The sequence below is a fragment of the Podarcis vaucheri genome (assembly GCF_965113315.1).
Source record: "Podarcis vaucheri genome assembly, chromosome: 1".
NCBI classification, from domain to species: Eukaryota; Metazoa; Chordata; class Lepidosauria; order Squamata; family Lacertidae; genus Podarcis; species Podarcis vaucheri.
The window spans coordinates 84,101,900-84,119,647 of NC_138759.1; the positions used below are offsets into that span (position 1 = coordinate 84,101,900).

General features: G+C 44.8%; 2 protein-coding genes across 6 annotated transcripts in view; one reads left to right on the plus strand and one right to left on the minus strand.

Annotated features, from left to right (window-relative positions):
• The first annotated feature begins 223 nt into the window (after positions 1 to 223).
• MRPL16 (mitochondrial ribosomal protein L16) lies at positions 224 to 5,022 on the plus strand. The gene is made up of 4 exons (XM_082221650.1): positions 224 to 391; positions 1,839 to 1,904; positions 3,994 to 4,142; positions 4,331 to 5,022. Exons 1-4 carry the CDS (start codon positions 340 to 342, stop codon positions 4,814 to 4,816), a joined length of 753 nt encoding a protein of 250 aa, XP_082077776.1. The 5' UTR covers positions 224 to 339; the 3' UTR covers positions 4,817 to 5,022.
• Positions 5,023 to 5,661: 639 nt separating this feature from the next.
• STX3 (syntaxin 3) overlaps positions 5,662 to 17,748 on the minus strand; it is a 41,592-nt gene continuing 29,505 nt past the window's right edge. For 2 of the 5 annotated variants that reach the window (XM_082221208.1, XM_082221207.1), the window contains exons 6-10: positions 16,624 to 16,732; positions 16,356 to 16,429; positions 15,935 to 16,069; positions 14,600 to 14,710; positions 5,662 to 10,965 (exon numbers count right to left, since the gene is read on the minus strand). In XM_082221208.1, the coding sequence (XP_082077334.1) occupies positions 10,420 to 10,965; positions 14,600 to 14,710; positions 15,935 to 16,069; positions 16,356 to 16,429; positions 16,624 to 16,732 (975 nt within the window). In that variant the 3' untranslated portion in view covers positions 5,662 to 10,419. Of the gene's footprint in view, positions 10,966 to 12,530; positions 12,638 to 14,378; positions 14,490 to 14,599; positions 14,711 to 15,934; positions 16,070 to 16,355; positions 16,430 to 16,623; positions 16,733 to 17,748 lie in introns of all 5 variants that reach the window. The other 3 variants (XM_082221211.1, XM_082221210.1, XM_082221209.1) reach the window with 3 other exon arrangements.

Below are 17,748 nucleotides of genomic sequence, written 5' to 3' on the forward strand. Positions count from 1 at the left end.
TCCCGGTGACTTTTAATGTGCCACCAGGTTCTTTGCTGCGACGGAGGCCGCAAGCTAAGCTGTGCCCCGTAAACTCTCCCCTGCTTTTTTCTAGCCACTGGGCAGCCAGGAACCAACCCTGTCCCAGGGAAGAGCCAGAAAGAACCCCTGGGATCATTTATTCGCCGGAACTAAACCGTGTGGCCGCTCGTTTCCGTACGTCCCCTTCTCACTCCCTACCAGAAGTGGATCCGTACACTTCCGTCGCGCTTTGGGATCAGAGGCTCGAGGTCAGGCGGAGCTTCTCTGCGGGAGAGCCACCGGCGCCCACCCTTCTGGTCCTCAAGGCAGCGTCGCACGATGTGGAAGCAGCTGGGGCGCCCTTTGCTCGGCCTCCGCGGGACCCTGGCAGGTGAGGCGGCCTGTTTCGGAGGGGCCGAGCGGCCGGGGCGGAGCAGCCGGGGAAACGCGCGCGGCTCGCCGGTGCCCTCGCTTCGCCGTCCCCCCCCCCCCGGCGGCTGGCTGGGCGCGGCGGGAGCAGGAGGCTGGGTCGGGTGGGCTTCGGGCTTGATCCGGCCCCGCTCTTGGCTGTGCTCTTAGCAGCCTCTCTCGCAGGAGGAGGAGCAAGGATCACCCCGGAATTTTCTGCGGTAGGAAGTCGAGGGAAGAGGGGCCGCGTTGCTCGTAGTTCCCGCTATGGGGATAATAAAGCGAAGATCCTGCCTCTGGTGACCAGAGATGCAGAAGGCAGAGCTCTTGTAGCAAGCATGCAAAAGGGGAAACTTCGAGAAGGTGCAGTTTGTGTCACGCAAGACTGCAAACATACCTGTACCAAAAGATTCGCTGTTTTACATGATCTAATGACAGAGCGTTTGGGGGCCCCTGTTCTCTGAATCTGGTCCTCCTCATCTTGCCACTAGGAGGTCAGCAACGCTGGTGATGAACACCAGCTTCGATGGCTTTAGAAGGGGTTTAGAGTGCTAGGGTTAGCCATATGTCCTCCCCCCCCCCGCACATCTTTTCCGTGGGTATGTAAAATGAGAGTTCACAGCTAAAAGTAGAAGTCTTGCTCTTCAAAATATAACAATCCTAGTTAGACACGTTCATAGAGGATGGAGCTAACCATGGCAGCTAGTAAAAAGGACTATGCACTACTTTTGGAATTGGAGACACCATACCTCTGAATTCTAGTCACAGGGGAATAACTGCACAAGATCACTGAACTAGAGGATACTGAAATGAGATAAGCCTTCAGTCAGATCCAGCAGGACTCTTCTAACGCACCCACCCCTCCTTTGTGTCCATAGTGTCATCATTTCTAAGCTCTAGTAGAAACCCTGAATGGGTGTGGCATTCAGTTGAATGTGGAAAGAGAAGTCAATTTTTTGGTCTCTGAGCATTCTTTGGGCTGCTGTTGTTTGTAATGTGAAATTGTGCCCCTTCCCATGTATGGACCAATTGATTAAGAATGTTGAGGTGTGGTGCATCTTCTCTGAAATCAAAGGGAAATTAGCAACCAAAAGGCTATCAAGTATAGGAGACCTTTGGCCCTCATGTTGCTGAACTACATCTCCCATCATCAGTTGCTGGGGCTTTTGGGAGTTGTAGTTCAGCATCTGGAGGTCCAAAGGTTCTTCACGCCAGAGCTAGATGGTCCACAGCATGATGTCTTTGAAGAAACCATAACAAATTATAACTCAGATTGCCTCTGCAGCACTTAGATACCCCCATTTTTGGCAGCTTCTCTTCATAGTATACATTTTTGTGACGTTATCAGATACCATGATTTGATGTGTTAGAGTGGATGTGTGTTTCTGCTTGACAATAAATTTAAGCACTATGCCTTCTGTTTCTTCTAGATTCCAGTGGAACCAAAATTTTGACCGCTGGCTTGAAGCAGTATAAACTTCCACCAGATTACAGTGGTATGTTGAGAAATAAGGGAGAGTGTTAATAAAAGTATGAAATGGATGTTTGATAATGAGTGTTTTATGGTAGGATGAAGTGTGGTAAGCATAATTGGTATTCACTCGGAGATGTTCTACATTGGAAGAATAAATCAGGAATTAATGTAGGTGGCGCTGTGGTCTAAACCACAGAGCCTAGGACTTGCTGATCAGAAGGTTGGCGGTTCAAATCCCCGCAACGGGGTGAGCTCCTGTTGTTTTGTTTCAACTCCTGCCCACCTAGCAGTTCGAAAGCACGTCAAAGTGCAAGTAGATAAATAGGTACCACTCCAGCGGGGAGCTAAACTGTGTTTCCGTGCGCTGCTCTGGTTTGCCAGAAGCGACTTAGTCATGCTGGCCACATGACCCGGAAGCTGTCAGCGGACAAACACCGGCTCCCTCGGCCTATAGAGCGAGATGAGTGTGCAACCCCAGAGTACCTTTACCTTTACATGAAATATCATGGAATGAAACACTGGGGTAGTATTGTTCCCAAAAGAAAGATTCTCTTCTCTAGAGAGCTGTTGCCAGAACATGTAGCCATTACACCTGGAGAACTTGCCCATCTCCTCCCCAATACAGCAAAGACACTGTGCACAAAGAAGTAGCCTTCCAGGTATGCAGCCTCAGCTAGCTAGGAAATGCCAAGCATTTGAAGATCCCACTGCTGGCTTTCTTCATCCAGCAGCAGCGACTGCATAGGCACTGAAATGCAGTCTTGAAATCATACAGGTTAGCTTGGCTACCTTTGGCAGTACTGTTTGAAGGAGTTGAGAGGGGGTTAAATCTAGACCCCCACCTTCTGATTAGGAAGAAGAACAACCTTGATTAAGGTGGTTGGGGCATATAGTGACTGTTGCTTTCTGATACCAGAACAGATACTCATAAAATGCCCACTTTGTTCTGGTCAACAAGTGCACTTAGTGTACATTATTTCCTTAAATATATTTTGTACTAGGCAGACAGTGATCACATGAAATATGTCAAATATGCTTCCCTGTGTAGTAAGTGGAAGCAAAAACACTTAGTGCTGGAATACTGTAGAATCAAACATGTGCTGAAGAGCAGGGGACCCAACTCCCCGCGTTGTTGTTGTTGTTAAAAAAGCAAATAGAGCAGCTATACTTTTTGCTAAGGTTTGGCTCTTTTATGCAATAGCCCTTTCGGCTGCTCACGTCTCTCCCATTTAACAGAAGGAATTTTCATTCCATTTCAAACTGCTGCCTTACTACAGCAAATATAGCTTCAAATTAACTTCATGAACCAACATAGTGGTAGTAAATCTTAATGCTGCAGTCCTATACAAGTAGTTCCATTGGTATCTGGGAAATTGGTGCCCAACTGAAGGCCAGTTTATGTTAGCTTAGCAAAGTGTGGGCACATACACAGACTCTTGTCTGTATTAAGGGTACAATAACGAGGGGAGACCTAAACAGGGAAGCAGTTCTCAAGAGCACTGCTAAGACTCATTTTTCTCTTCACCAGGACCATAAGGGCAGGGAGGAATCTGCTTTTGGTACAGGAGAGTCCTGGTTTTTCGCAGGCGTTACCAGTAGCTTTTAAATCCACCACAATTTTTGGTATTGCACTAACTTGCTGGTGGCATCTACTATCTTCCTCAAAAGGCTCTTTACAAATAAAGACCCTATGTAAAATGAACTTAAAGGACACAGAAAGCTGTTTGTTTTTGTTTTTTTAGGTGGGGGAAGGTATTTGAAAAACACACACACAAAAATAGTATCAGCTGGCCTGTTTACTTTAGCTGGGGAAGGCAAAGTGATATTTAGAATCATAGAATTGTAGAGTTGGAAGGGACCATGAGGGTCATTAATCCAAAGTCATCCGAATATAGCCTGTTATCAGCTCAAATGTTAACTTTGACGTACCATCTCCTAAATGTGTGTTAACATTACTGGCTCTAGTGTTCCTATATAGTTTACAATAGGTAGCTAATCAGGAAGCACTGCTATGGATGATGAGCTGAGATTTCTGGACCTGGACAAAACTCTTTGGTAGTCTAGGTGGGAGACTGTTACAAGAAATACTGAACCCAGTTTTATTCTTCTAGGTATCACTATTCCTGAGAAAAACAGATTGAAATTTGTTGAGAGAATGCCAGCTGTACCAAAGGTCAGGCGAGAGTTCAAGAATTTACGTGATATCCGTGGTCCATCTAAAGAAGCCACAGAATTCACAGAAGGACAGTATGGTATTCTGGTGAGTGTGAGCATTAGTAACCTTGATGTGGCTTCTCAGTTGTATAGAGAAAGAATATGAAGAGATAAGTCATCAAGCTTGGAAAAGGGAGATATCTGTTACCCTGTTATTTCAGAAGGAGTTTGTGTGCCTGACATATTTTCCTATTTCTGAATGGTGAAAATACTTTTTCCTCCCCTTGCCTGCAGGCTCTTGGTGGTGGCTATCTCCGCTGGGGTCATTTTGAAATGATACGTCTGACGATCAATCGGCACCTGCATCCCAAGAAAATGTTTGCAGTGTGGAGAGTCCGTGCTCCTTACAAGCCCATCACACGCAAAGGTCTAGGGCAGCGCATGGGTGGTGGCAAAGGTGCAATAGACCACTACGTGTCAGCAGTGAAGGCTGGCCGCCTCATTGTGGAGGTAGGTGGGTTCTGTGAATTTGGTGAGGTGGAACGCTTCCTAACACAGGTGGCCAAGAAGTTGCCTTTCCCTGCTATAGCTGTCAGCCGGCAATCCCTGCAAGAGATGCGGGACAAGGAAGAGGAGAGGAGGCGCAACAACCAGAATCCATGGACATTTGAACGCATAATCACAGCCAACATGCTAGGGATAAGGAAATATTTGAGTCCCTATGACTTGAAACTGAAGGGTCGGTATTGGGGAAAGTTCTTTCTACCTGACAGAGTATAAACAGGAAGTCATGGGACGGGCAGTATTCTGCTCCGAAGCATCAATTCTTCCGCAGACTTTTCCTGTATTTTTGACTTTTTATGGATAATGTGTTATGGATCCTTTCCCACATGTTCTATACATTGAAATCAAGTAGATGTGGAGGGTGATGGAGTGGCTGTAAATACACAGAGCTTGGGTGAATAAATTTGCCATTTTCTTGTTCATTTTCATTACTCCCACACGGATGCAGGGCCTTTGAGGAGGACTTGTTGGTTTGCAATGCACATAGAATTTGGAAGAGTGATAATTGATAAAAGTATATTCAAAGCCAAGTTTAAAAGTTTTAATGTCTAAAGCCTATAGTTTGCAACTTCTAACCTTTTGTATAGCTCATTTTAAAACCGGAACATTTCAAAGTGCTTGTGAGAAGAGGCATACGTAGTCCTGAGGTGGCTTCATTTTTATATACGTTGGTGCTGAATTCTGGCATGTTGCCAGTGCAGCTTGATCAGCTGTGTAGGGTAATAGCTTGGGCCTGTGCCTATTCTTCTAAGTCTAAATGGAGTGGTAGTAAGATTTTAGGGGTCCAAAAAAGAGCTGCTTCTGTACTTTTGAAGTGAACCAGGCAAAAGCCCTCAGACTTCTTAGCTGTCAACTCTTGGGTAGATTAGGGTGAGGAGCCCCTCCCCTCCGGATATTGTTTGGACACCAACTCCCATCAGCCCCAGCCAGGATGGGCAGAGCTCAGGGATGATGGGAGTTACAGGCCAGCAGCATCTGGAGAACCACCCAGTCCCCTTCCCTATACTAGGAAAATAGGTTGGTTTTGTAGTTTTAGTTCATTTAGTCTTTCACACATAACAGCAGATCAAACAAAACTCTTTATTCCAGAGGATTTCTGAACATCCACGCCTTTTGAACAGTAAGAGAGTAGCTTTCATTAAGTCACAGTTATGGGAAACTGAATAAGCATTTTCCCTTCCAAGTCCAAAGCATCCAGTGGCCCCTCTTGCGCACGGGACTACTAATTTTTATAATTCAAAGGATGGGTCGTCAGGCAGTTGCATATATCTCCATTCTTCCTAGTGACTCGTTTATCATTTAAAGGGGGGGGGGGAGACAACCTGAGGAGTTGCCCCAGCTGGAGAAGGAGCTACACCATTGGCCAGGATTAAAGGAATTAAAAGTGTTCCAGCTACATGCCCCCTACCAGAGAGGTGACGGAAGGGAGGAAACAACATATAGTTGAGTAAATACAGCTTAAGTTGTTTAAATAAATGTCAACCTTTCTTCAAGTACGTGAGAAATTGTGGGATAGTTCTATATACAAGTATACATGTTAATACAACCAGTGTCAAATCGGACAGAACACAATGATTTACAAGGGGTGTGTGGCTCCCCTAGGGGCGTTTGCAGATTGCGCCTCAAGAATTCCCATTCATACAACAGAATAAACGGACTGGGACTAGGACCACAAGGACGGCAGGAGTCTGCATAAACAACATTATTCAGCAGGCGAGGAAACAATCTGCCTCAGTCCATGCCATCATCCAGATGTTCAGTCACGCACCTTTGGAGGCTACTGTAAGAAGTTGTATCCCTTTCAACAAAGCAGAAGCAGAAGAAAGCAAACAAACAAAAAATCACAGGTCTGAAAACCCACAGGCACCTGCTTGCCTACTGTGGATTGTCATAAAGGGAGGTAAACCTTTGGATTTTCTTCCATAAATAACATGAGCCATTAGGGGTTTTCCCCTAGTATGTTTTCAATGGTATATAAATCACCTTGAGATGCATGTAAGAGGAGATTCATACGTGAGCAAAATAACAAAAGTACTTGGTTTCGCTGGAGAAATCTAGGCAGGAGCAGCAAGTATAAGGGGGAGTCAAGTTCCAATTAGAGAGCTGGTTAAGTATCAAGAGCAACCAACAAGCTTGGTCGTAGCCAGAAGGCCCCTGTGCTCGTTCTGTTCCCCCTCACTGTCTTACTTAGCTTTATGCTGCTGTACTAACGCTTGGGTCCTGCTCTAGCTCCTCCTGCCCTTTCTTTAATCTCCTGAAATCCAGCAAAAGATTTTGAAGGGTAAGTGGTTGGCTGTGACATCTCCATAAAGAGAGGAAGCACTGGAAATTGTAGGACCGGGGAAGCGTGTGTGGAGTGGGGAAGCCATCTTGCAAATCCATCCTGGAAGAAAGGAAACGGCAAGGAGCTGAGATAGTTGAAGGTAAAAGGAAACAAATGACAAGCAGTATTGTAGCGTAACAACCAGCAAAAATTATGAGATCATACTACTCTGGAAATGCACAGGAAGTTATCGCCCTCCTTTTATAAGCAGGATGCTCCTAACGCTCCGATTTAGAGCCTTTCAGTACATATGCATTTGTGAATTCTGATATTCTACTCTACTCACCCAGCTGGACTGCACAGGCTATTCTCCAGGTTGATGGCTCAAGGTTTTTTTTTTTGAGGGGGGTATTTTCTGCTAAGGTATTCTGCACTATAGCAATGCGTAGAATTATAAAGCAGTTTGGGAAATAAGAGTAGACTGCAATGTCCATAAAAATTTACCTTGATTAAACAAATCTCTGGATCAAGCTTCTGCATGCAACTCACCTTAGACAAGTGAGGGACAGGATATGGGCGCTCAGGTAAAGAAGCTGCCGACAGTAGAGGCCAGGATGATGGCAAGAATGATGCAGCATATCATGATCATGATCTTCTTCTGCTCAGCAAGAGGAAACATGAATAACAATATACCCAGACATCTCACTGGTAGGGGGATGGTAGCAGGAACAAGGGGACAGAGCAGGGGGCTTGTGTTTTGTGGGTAACAAACGGAGGATAGAATTAAGGAAGACGGGAAACTAGGGACATAAACACACCAGAGTTAAGGGGGGTATTATGGACAGGGCTGTTCTTTCACAGATGCAGATAGCACTGAGACTTCCGTTATATTTTTTTATATACCAACCGTATTTTTACATAATGCAGAAGCACTCCATTCCATTTTGGGGTCCTGTACAACCCTTAAGTAGTTTAGATGGAAAGCATATGGGTACTGACACTCTTAACGGCAGCCTCCCTCATCCTTGGGTTCCCAGATGTCATTGGACTATAGCCCCCATCATCCCTAGCCAATATGGCCAATTGGTCAGAGATAATGGGAGTCATAGACCATCTGGGGACCAAGGATTGAGGAAGGTTGACAGGACAGAATCATCTTACCTGAAAGATTTGGCATAATGATAATGGGGAGCGATGGTGGAATCCAGCCACTTTATGTACCAGGTGTATTTAAGAGGCAATTCCTCAATTCTTCTGTGTTAAGAATAGCAAACCTTCTTCCCCAAGACCCACACACTGCAAGGTGTGTTGCTGAAGCATATTTGAATATGGGCAAAAGCCATACAAGACCAAGAAAGTACACATCACCCCTCAAAACAATAATAATGGCTTGTATGGCTATACCCTGTCCAGAAGTTCAATACACAAGCACAGAGTTTACAGATTATTTGAACATCAAACTCATTTATTAAAAACAAAAACAAAAAATGCTCATTAAAAAAAGCATTGACAAAACCAAATTCCTATCATCTCTGCTGTCCATAGGCAGCACAGTATTTTGAAATTCAGTCTTCCCCGCTTTGCAGATGGCTCTCACAGGGGATCAGTCCACCAACTTTTTAAGCACCACTTAACAATGTACAGACATCAAGGCCTAAAGGAAAGGACATCTCTAGAAAGACTTTCCTCTTCGCTCCATCTGTGCACTCAAAAAGGTTACTGCCAGTTGGCAGGAAAGTGTTTGTATGGTTACTGCAACATCAACACTAGACAGGCTAGATTCTGGGTGGAATTGATTGGTGGAACAACGGGTAACCGGCCAGATTTTCCTAGTGTCCAGGAGACAGTCATCTCCCCCAGGAAGCAAATCCTCAATTTCAGTCAAAGGGGCTTTCTCTCCCATGGAAGATAACAGCTACAGCAGGCTTTCCAGTGAAGAATTCGTATAAATATAGAACACTTTTGTCTGCATCTGCCCCTTAAATTTCAACAGAAACGTAACTGCCAGGACCTAAAGCTTTCTTGCTGTATTAATGTCTCTCTACTAACCCTTAGTTCCAGGACGATTCCCCACCTTTGAAAAAGGGAATGTGGTTCATTTAGTCTGTGAGGTAGGCTTCCGTGCAGTGAACTTATTGGTGCTGAAGGTGAAAGGAACTGAAGCATAGGCTCTTGCTTCTGAGAGAAGGGCCTGAGACTTGATCCCATACCATGGCTAGCCTGAATCAGCCTTCTGTGCATTTTTGCTAAGCTAGATCACAATGCTTTCCTGGCCAAATTAATTTCTCTGTGCCTAATTCACAGTCACATCCCTTCGCTTCTGCGAGTGACACCCGCAGGAGGAGGACACAGATATGACTGAAAATGAAGCAGTGAGGCAGCTGAATAACTTTTGAATAGGAAAAATAATAGCAAAGGGTTTCTCAGACAAAAACCCTAAAACTCATGTTTGGAAGCAGCAAGACTTGAGGGGGATTTTACTTTAAAAAAACTCACAAAACCACAAAAGCGTAACAACTGCTAGGACCACCCTTGAGAAAAACACACACATAAATCTACTCTTTTAACAAGCTTGAGGTCTTTTAAATAGGAAAGTAAAGTCTTCCCTGGCAGTAGTTATAGTATCATGAAAACACATGACTTATCTGCATGTCTTATGAACCAACTCACTGCCTTTCTCCACACTAGCTTTTCCCGGCTGTGCAAACCAAACTGGCTGAGTGATGAACAGTAATTTAATGGAGGCAATGTGACCATTCAAACAAGGTAGAAACCCTCAGTAGAAAAACACTTCCAAGCAAACAAAGCCTTTCATTTCTTCCCAATTAGTATGTCATCAGACAAACGTGCACACACAGGACTGGGGGAGGGAGGGTACACACAACCATGCCTTCAGCACACAGGCACACTCGTCCAAGAAAAAACAAATATTTTAAAGCAGGAAGGAATTGCATTCTACTCCTTTCAGAAATCTGAATGCATTCCAAACAAATAAGGTTGGCAACCCGTTTTGTAGACCACACATATTCCCAAGGAGTGCTTTCCTCCATAGGCATGTGAGGACATCTTTCTGTTCAAACACAGACCAGTTCTAAGTACCCAAAACATCACACCTCTACTGCAATGCTGGCTGCTTTGAGCCAAGAAATTAGTACACAAGCAGCTCAGATTTGGAGGGCCTGAGTACTAGCGGCTATATCCCACCTATGTAGCATACAGTTGCCACAGCCTAATTTAGGGAAACCGGCTCGATTACCCAGCTGTTTTCATGCCTCGATGGCTGCGTTTATGCCTGTGGTCCTAACCCACTAGCCCTCTTCCAAGATTGCCTTGATTGACTGCAAACTGTGCCACTATTAGGAAGTCAAGCTCTCTTTGGGGATAGCAGGGCAAGATATACTGTGACATACAATAGGCTAAGATTTGTGTCCTGCAAAATATTTATGAGTCGCAAAATCTGCTCTAAACTTAAAAAAAAAAAGCAGAATGCTAGCCTCAGTATACAATGGGATGGTGGTCAGCAGTTGCGTAGCAGATCCAGTTCAAGTCTTGGCCCTTAACCTGGGCAATTTTGACTAGCAATGTAATGTCTGACATCTCTAGTAAAGACATCTCCATTGCTAAAAGAAAAGGAAAAGGCACAGCTGAAAAGAATGAAGGCACTGAGGTAGGCAAAGGTGTGTCCAAAATTCCGTTCAAGGTTCATTCCACTGTACTGGAGAATATTCTTGAAGGATGGGGGATTAAACATAGGAAATGCTTGACCTGGAGGCAGCAGGTGTTGTGGGAAGGAAGGGAAGGAAAGGTAAGGAGTAGATATGTTGGGAGGTTCTCTCTGGAGTGCCGTGAGATTGCTGTACATCCTGGATTGAGCAAGGTACATCAGACTCTTCTGGCTGCAGAGCTTTATCCGAGGAGGGAACTGGAACAGAATGTAGCTCTCACAGGAAGCACTGGTGCAAGTGAGCTCATCCTGCAGGAAGCCATTCATACTAAATCCAAGAGGCCAAAGGCAGGAGGGTAGGCAGGGGAAGGTCACATCATGGTGGTGAGGATCAGGAGGGGGAGTCTTGCTATCAAACCAGGAAGAGCTTGGGAGTGTCTGGAGGAAAGGAAAGGAACAAAATCGGAGGGAAAGTTATTCTCATGTAGGGATGAACAACCAACTCACTATCGCCGGAGGGGTTCATCAAACCTCTAATAGCAGGAGTGGGGAATCTGTGGCCCTTCAATTGTTGTATAATTCCCATCATCCCCAGTGGTTCTGCAGGCTGGAGCTGATGGGCACTGAGTTCAACACTTGGAAGATCACAGGTTCTCCATCCCTCCTCTACAGAATCATACGGAAAGGAAATAAATATTACCCCCCCCCCGCCAGCTCTCTAGAGTTCTTAGGGGAAATAGAAGTGTCTCTCTCAATAACCCTCTACCTATTGGCCTGTGAGCTCAGCTGCCATAATCTGTACATAAAAGATTGAGAGGGTGGAAAGAAAACCATGGAGTTTGAGGAACAGCAAAGGTTTACAATGTGAGTGAGGACCAGAGCAGGGAGCAGGAGCAAAACACACACATATATGGGGGCTGTGGGAGAAACAGCTGTCCTTGAGCTGCTGTCTAGGAACTTTGGGGTCAATGGAAAGTCTCACAGATCAACTAAGGATACCCTCAGATGTTGCACTTAGGCATCCTCAACTGTACAATACAGCCTTGAAACACCATCAGATCTGAGAAATGATGTTAAGAGGACCAGGCAACTCCTTGGCCAACACAGAATGGGCTTGTATACCATATGCACAGAATGGCAGGTGCATGTTCTAGTGATCCGCAAGCACTGAGAAACAAAATAAGTGCTCATTTGAGGAAGAAGAGCTAACACGGAAACCATCAGCTGTGGGGAAGATCATTGCTTCAGCTGCAGAGCTGTCACTTCTCTGAAGGGGTAAGAAACTTCAGAAACCATACCTTGTGCATCTAGCAGACCTCAGCCTCTCTCAGGCTGATCAGACACTCCCACCACATCCCAAACGCTAGGAGTTGAGAACCGCACACTCAAGAAATGAGCTCAAATGTATTGGTGAAATTTACAGCACAGAAAACAGAGAGCCAAATAAACATACCTGCTGTGAAACCAGAGAACTACATGAAGCTCTATTACTACTATTATGCCTCAAAATTTTAGAATCCGGTGACATCTTTAGAATCCTAGTTTATTATATAATTTTGCTAGTCCACGTAGTTGCCGATTGTCTATATCAGCTTTATAGACTGAAAACACAGGAATAAAACTAAGCCTGGCAAAAGCTTCCCTATTGTTCAAGTCAAGTTATTCTATATGATCCTATCGCTTCTCATGAGCCCCAAAACACCAATACCCTGACACTTTATCTATGTCCTTCCCTTATACCCTATGTGCTCAACCAAAAAAGATGGAATAGGTTTTTGCAGTACAGCCCAATTTCTGTAGAATCACTCCTTGCACCCCCAGCTCACAAAGGTCGAGAGGCTTAATACAGAGCTCTAGCTGCCCTCTAACCTACCCTGCACATTGTAGGAAGAATATTCACACAGAGAGAGGAGGAGAGATTCAGAAGCCCATCCGAAAACCAAGCAGGAGAGGAGATGGCAAGAGAGGTTGAAGTAATCCTTCTGCTTCCACAAGCTACTTACAGTTCAGAGCCAGCAGCCCTTCATGTTTTGAGCCCTACTGAGAGTCCAATAATGAGAGCTAAAATTCCCAGCAAGGAAATCACTATCACAATGATAATTATTGTTTTCTAGAAGGGTAAAAGAAAAGGTAGATTAAGTCATTATAAGTAATTACATGATAACAACGGGGGAAATGCTGTGCACACACCTAGAAGGAAGCTTCGGGTTAAGCTAAAGCACTTAGATTGATACCATTTAAGACAAATGGACACTTGCATAGTCATCACTCAAAGGAATGCTACAGCAAGTGATGGCTTGTAAGTGTGAACCAGTCAAAGACACAAAACACAACCAAGCATTTGTACTGCCAGACAGTACTCAAGTGGAAGCGATTCACACATGCAGGCGCAAGTCATCGAGCAATACCTTATGGAGTGATGAATGTGCATGTGTGAATACCCCATTAGGTACACTGTTTAAATAAGTTTGCATCCAATGACTTTGACTTAAAATGGGTTGTGGCAATAATGGGGCAGGGCAGGGGGGCTGAGCTGGACCAGGACCATGGCATGGCTAGAGGAAGGCTCTAATCCTTTGCTCTGATGCAGTCCTGATTTGACACCACCCCCATTCACAATGGATGGAAAGCACACATTGTCCCCAAGGGAGACTTTTTTCCTATTGCAAATATGAGGCATGACCCTTGATTCCAATCAGAACTGCATTGGGGGCAAAACTTTAAAAATACACACACTCGTGCCATGGTCTTGACACAGCTCCCCCCTCAAATTTTTTTTTTAAAAAATCCTGCATGCGAGGGCTAATATTAGACGTGGCAAATATTATGTCTAATTTGACCATAATTGTCATGCTTACATTTTGCCTCAAACATTAAAAATAAAGTAAGAAAAATCAAGCATCCAAGAATTCTGCTCTTTGTAAAGCAAGGAAAGGACAGAAGTCCTTGTTCTTTTTTAAAGTTCGGCACAAAACCCTTAAATGAGACTTAAGAATCCAGTTCTATGCATTTATACAGATGTCAAGTCCCAAAGAATTCTGTAGGATTTATTCCAGGTAAGCATGCACAGAATGTAGCACAGAAAAGTGATAAAAGAATGGAAGCAGAATGGAAGCCCAAAGCAGAAAACTGCAGAGTTGATGACAAGCAAACTAAAGAAAGTTCAGCCCTCAAGTTCTTGAGACCCTGTTGAGAGAGTTTAGGAGCTGTGAAAGAAGAGACCTTCCTTATTCTGGAGGGGGGATATAGTCTAGTCACTACTGGGAGAGCAAAACAATTCTTAACAAAACATTGCTAGCTGTTCATATCATATAGTTCATTGCAGAGCGGGATGAATTTTTGAACAGGCTGCAGGGAAGGTGGAGAAACTGCAAGTAGACAGGATAGGGGGTGGGGAAATGGACTGAACAGGGGTTTTGGTACATGAGGAAGAGAAGGGCAAGAGGTGCTCCGGTTGCAGGATATGAGTTCAGCAGTAGAACTCAAAGGGCGTATGGACAATAATCTAAAAACAAGGGTGGGAACCTCAGACCCCCTCAAAGACTCTATGTGGCCCTTGGGATTCTCTCCAGCAGGCCATGCCCCTTCCCTGGCCTCACCCTTTCTCCCCAGGCCACGCCCTCTCCTCCAGGCCCTTCTGAGTGCTTTTGTCATCTGGCTGGAAAGAGTCCTTAGACAGCAATAATTCATCTCGCATGCCTGGGTGGGAGGTGGAGAGGGGTGGGTGGGTGTGGGTGTGTAGAAACCTTTGACTTTGGCATGAGTGGCATACCCCCTGAATTAAAAGGGCTCCCCATACTTGGTCTACGAGGAGGGAAGGGAGGGGTGGACTACATTCACTTCTTCCTCACCCTTCGCGCTTCGCTCTGATACTTTACGGCCTTTTTGGTGTCAGCCACAGCCCGTTCCACAAAGCCTACTGATTGGTCCATGTTGTTCTCTATGCGGTCAATCATGCCTCCCTTGCAGAGGAAGAGGAAAGCCGAAAGCGAAACAGAGAGGCAGAAACAGAAAGTGTCAGCCAGCAAGGTGTCCGGCAGCACAGAGCTTGTAGTCCACGGGAGAGGCTCACCTTGCGTGCCTTACTCTTATATTTCAGGGCCTTTTTGGTCTCCTCGCGAGCTTTCTCTACGTGATCTAAGGTGTGCCTCAGGTTGAGTTCTATGTTATCTACAATTTCTCCCTGTGGGAAAGTTTAAGGGAAGGGGGTAGAAAAGCAAAGAGAAATGATGTTATCATGCTGCAAAATGCCTATTGCCATGGCTAATGCCCTCAGTTTCCCCCACCTAATTCTACGAAACCTTCAGCTTATTTTCTCCCCGCAACAAGGATTTCCTGCCATGTAATTCCTCTCCTCTCTTGAATGCTTGCCTTCTCCTCATGCAAGCCAGGAGTTCACCTCACAGCTGTTACCCTCCCTCTGAATGAATGACTCTTCCAGGGATATGGTTTCCATCGACCATCAACTTCCCCATATTGCCTCCCTCCTCCCACCCAAACACTTTTTAAATTCTGAAAACAAAACACTCACCATAGTTTGACCTGACCGTCATTTCCTCCGCATTGCATTGTGAGCAGAAAACAAGAAATGGGGCCTTAGTAGTATTCAGGCTTCCATGCTAATCTCTAAGCAGACTATTTCTGCCTCATAACTGATAGGTGTTAATAAGCACAGTTGTGAAAACACCTTCTTTAGTTTTTGGATAGCATAGTGGAATAGTGACTAGTTGAGAAGATGGTGACACAGCCTCTTTAGTCCAGGAGACAGAGCTCTATCCCCAGGAATGTAACAGGGTAGCAAGCCACGCTCCAGACTAGTCAGACAGGAATCTATTAGTAAATGAAGTTACTCTCAACTCTAGTATCCAAATTACCTTAATAATGGACTTCATCAGGCTACCCTAGCCTACCATTATTTAGGTTCAGTCAGCCACATGCAGACATTACTCTGTCAGCCCCTAGACAAGTGCTGCAAATTATGCTGGGGCGCATGCTTGTTAAGTCAGAAGCGCTGTTACATTAACTGGTTGGAAAGCATTTTTGCAAATGCTCCCTGTTAACTTATTTCTCTTCCCTCTAGCATCCCCTCTGCAACCCCATTTCTCTGCTCAACCCCCATTTTCTCTTATTTCCCATGCCACAAACATCTGCACTCTGACTATATGGACAAGAGCCGCATGCTGTTGGATCAGACCAAAGGTCCATCTAGTCCAATTTTCCTTTTACTCATTGGGCAACTTGATGCCCCTCAGGAAGCTGCCTTTACAGGTTGTCAACCTCATTTCCCATGGTTAAACAGATAACCAGCTCTGGGCTCTCTGCTTTTCATTGCCACCTTTGCTTTTTATCAAGGTCTCCATTTGGTGATCCATTTCTCTCTCCACCCCCTGCCCCATAGCTCAGTTACCTGATTTTCCACTAGCATGGCAATGTCCACAAACATGTCGTGAAGCTCCTTGATGCTGCTTTCAAGTCGCAAAATGTCCTTATGCCGTCCCTCAATCTCACTCAATGCTTGCTTTGAGATCTGGGAATCCATAATCTAGGAAAGGCCCAAGATTTGTCATTTGCAAATGTACCATAGTGACCATGCTCTGCAGAACATTGCTTCCAAAAGTTCTGCACTGCGGTTTTCATATGCCCCCCTTCAATCTATCCCAGCTCTTCTCACTGGACATACTCTTTCATTTCACAACATGCCCAAACTCAGCCATCTTGCAACTCCAGCCAACAAGACTTGGTGCTCCTACAATCCACAGAAATTCTTTTGCATTCTTCTCCCCTTCTCAACCTTAAGCAGCCTAGCAGTCACCTTCACACACACTCACCCCAGATGTGAATATTGATGGATTCCCGCTCTCTAACATTTCCTCCAGCTCCTCGTCTGTTGTATTCTTCCCGGCTGCATCCCAGGGAAAGAAACAGGGCGAGAATAAGAGCTTCAGGTACTGCAACAGGAACAAACACTTCCTTGGGAGCTACAAATACTACCAGGGCAGGAAGGGGTGCAAATGCTTCTAGGCAGAAGAACCCAGCTCTAGCATTCAGGACCATGCTCTGCCCAAAGGTAAAGGCCAAGACATAAAGCATACATACTGATCTCAAGCTGTCGCTGAATCCTTCCTTTGCTCCGTTCCCGGAAGTCGACCTGTGCTTCGTTGTACTTCGTCATCACATCGACAAATTTTCGGGAAAGGACTGAATGCTGGAGACAGGAAGAAGTGATAACTCAAGGGACCCTGGTTGATCTGCCAATTATCTACTGGCGTTATTTTTTGGAAGCTGGAAACTGAAAGATTTTTGGTTTTTTTGAAAACCCATAAGTCTTTGAGTCTGCATTAAAAAGAGACTTAATACCCTGAAGTTTTCAAATGTGTGTGTGTTTAAGTGTTATCTTTAAGAAACTGAAAATCATTTGCATAAGCAAAATCATTTTAAATATTTAAAAATTAAAGTTAAGCAGCTTGTGTGAAACAAACTGCAAAAGATGCAGAGTTCATTCCTCACCCTTCCAAGCTATGGATCAGAAACCACCAGCTTCTTTCTCACTCTCTCCTTTTTTAAAGCTAGCTATCAGGGCCTAATTTGAGCTAGAGGGTTCAACTTGGAACCAGTTTTGTTCCACCATGAAAAGCAAGCAGTCCCTCTGAGCATGTGAAAAAAACTCTCATCATTATTTAGTCATTGCTTCATTACAAAAAACAGTGCTGAAATGACTTACAACAATATCTCATGGCTCATAAATACATCATTTAGAAGCAGTAACAACAGCTAATAATGTTAATAAAAAAAATCCTCCCTGAAATACAAAAGTAGCCTCACTTGCTCCTGGATAAACACAGAAAGAAACAAAATATCCCCAAGCACAATATTATTAGAGTCCAACTGCCTGGTAGAATAAAAACACCTTTGCCTGGCACCAAATATATGAAAATGTCTCTTGGGGGGAAATGGAGAGAAGGGCCTTGGATGAGGATCTTAGGGTCCAGGTAAGTTTGCACGGGAAAAGGTGGTGCGTGAGATATTAGGGCCCTGAGTTGTGTAAGGCTTTACTGGGTAGAACCAGTACTTTAAATTGGGCTTGGGAAGAACCACAGCTAGTTCCCACACAACTGGGATTGAGATGCAGGCCTGAGAATGTGGCTCCCAAGAGGATTTGAGTTCCAGATTATTCCCCACTTTCCACACATCCTGCAGCAGTTAGCCTCTTGTTGCTTTCAG

Coding starts and splice junctions, on each gene's coding strand:
- MRPL16 (XM_082221650.1), top strand. CDS start 340: ATGTGGAAGCAGCTGGGGCGCCCTTTGCTCGGCCTCCGCGGGACCCTG. Junction 1,905..3,993: donor ACTTCCACCAGATTACAGTG/GTATGTTGAGAA, acceptor TTATTCTTCTAG/GTATCACTATTCCTGAGAAA. Junction 4,143..4,330: donor AAGGACAGTATGGTATTCTG/GTGAGTGTGAGC, acceptor CCTTGCCTGCAG/GCTCTTGGTGGTGGCTATCT.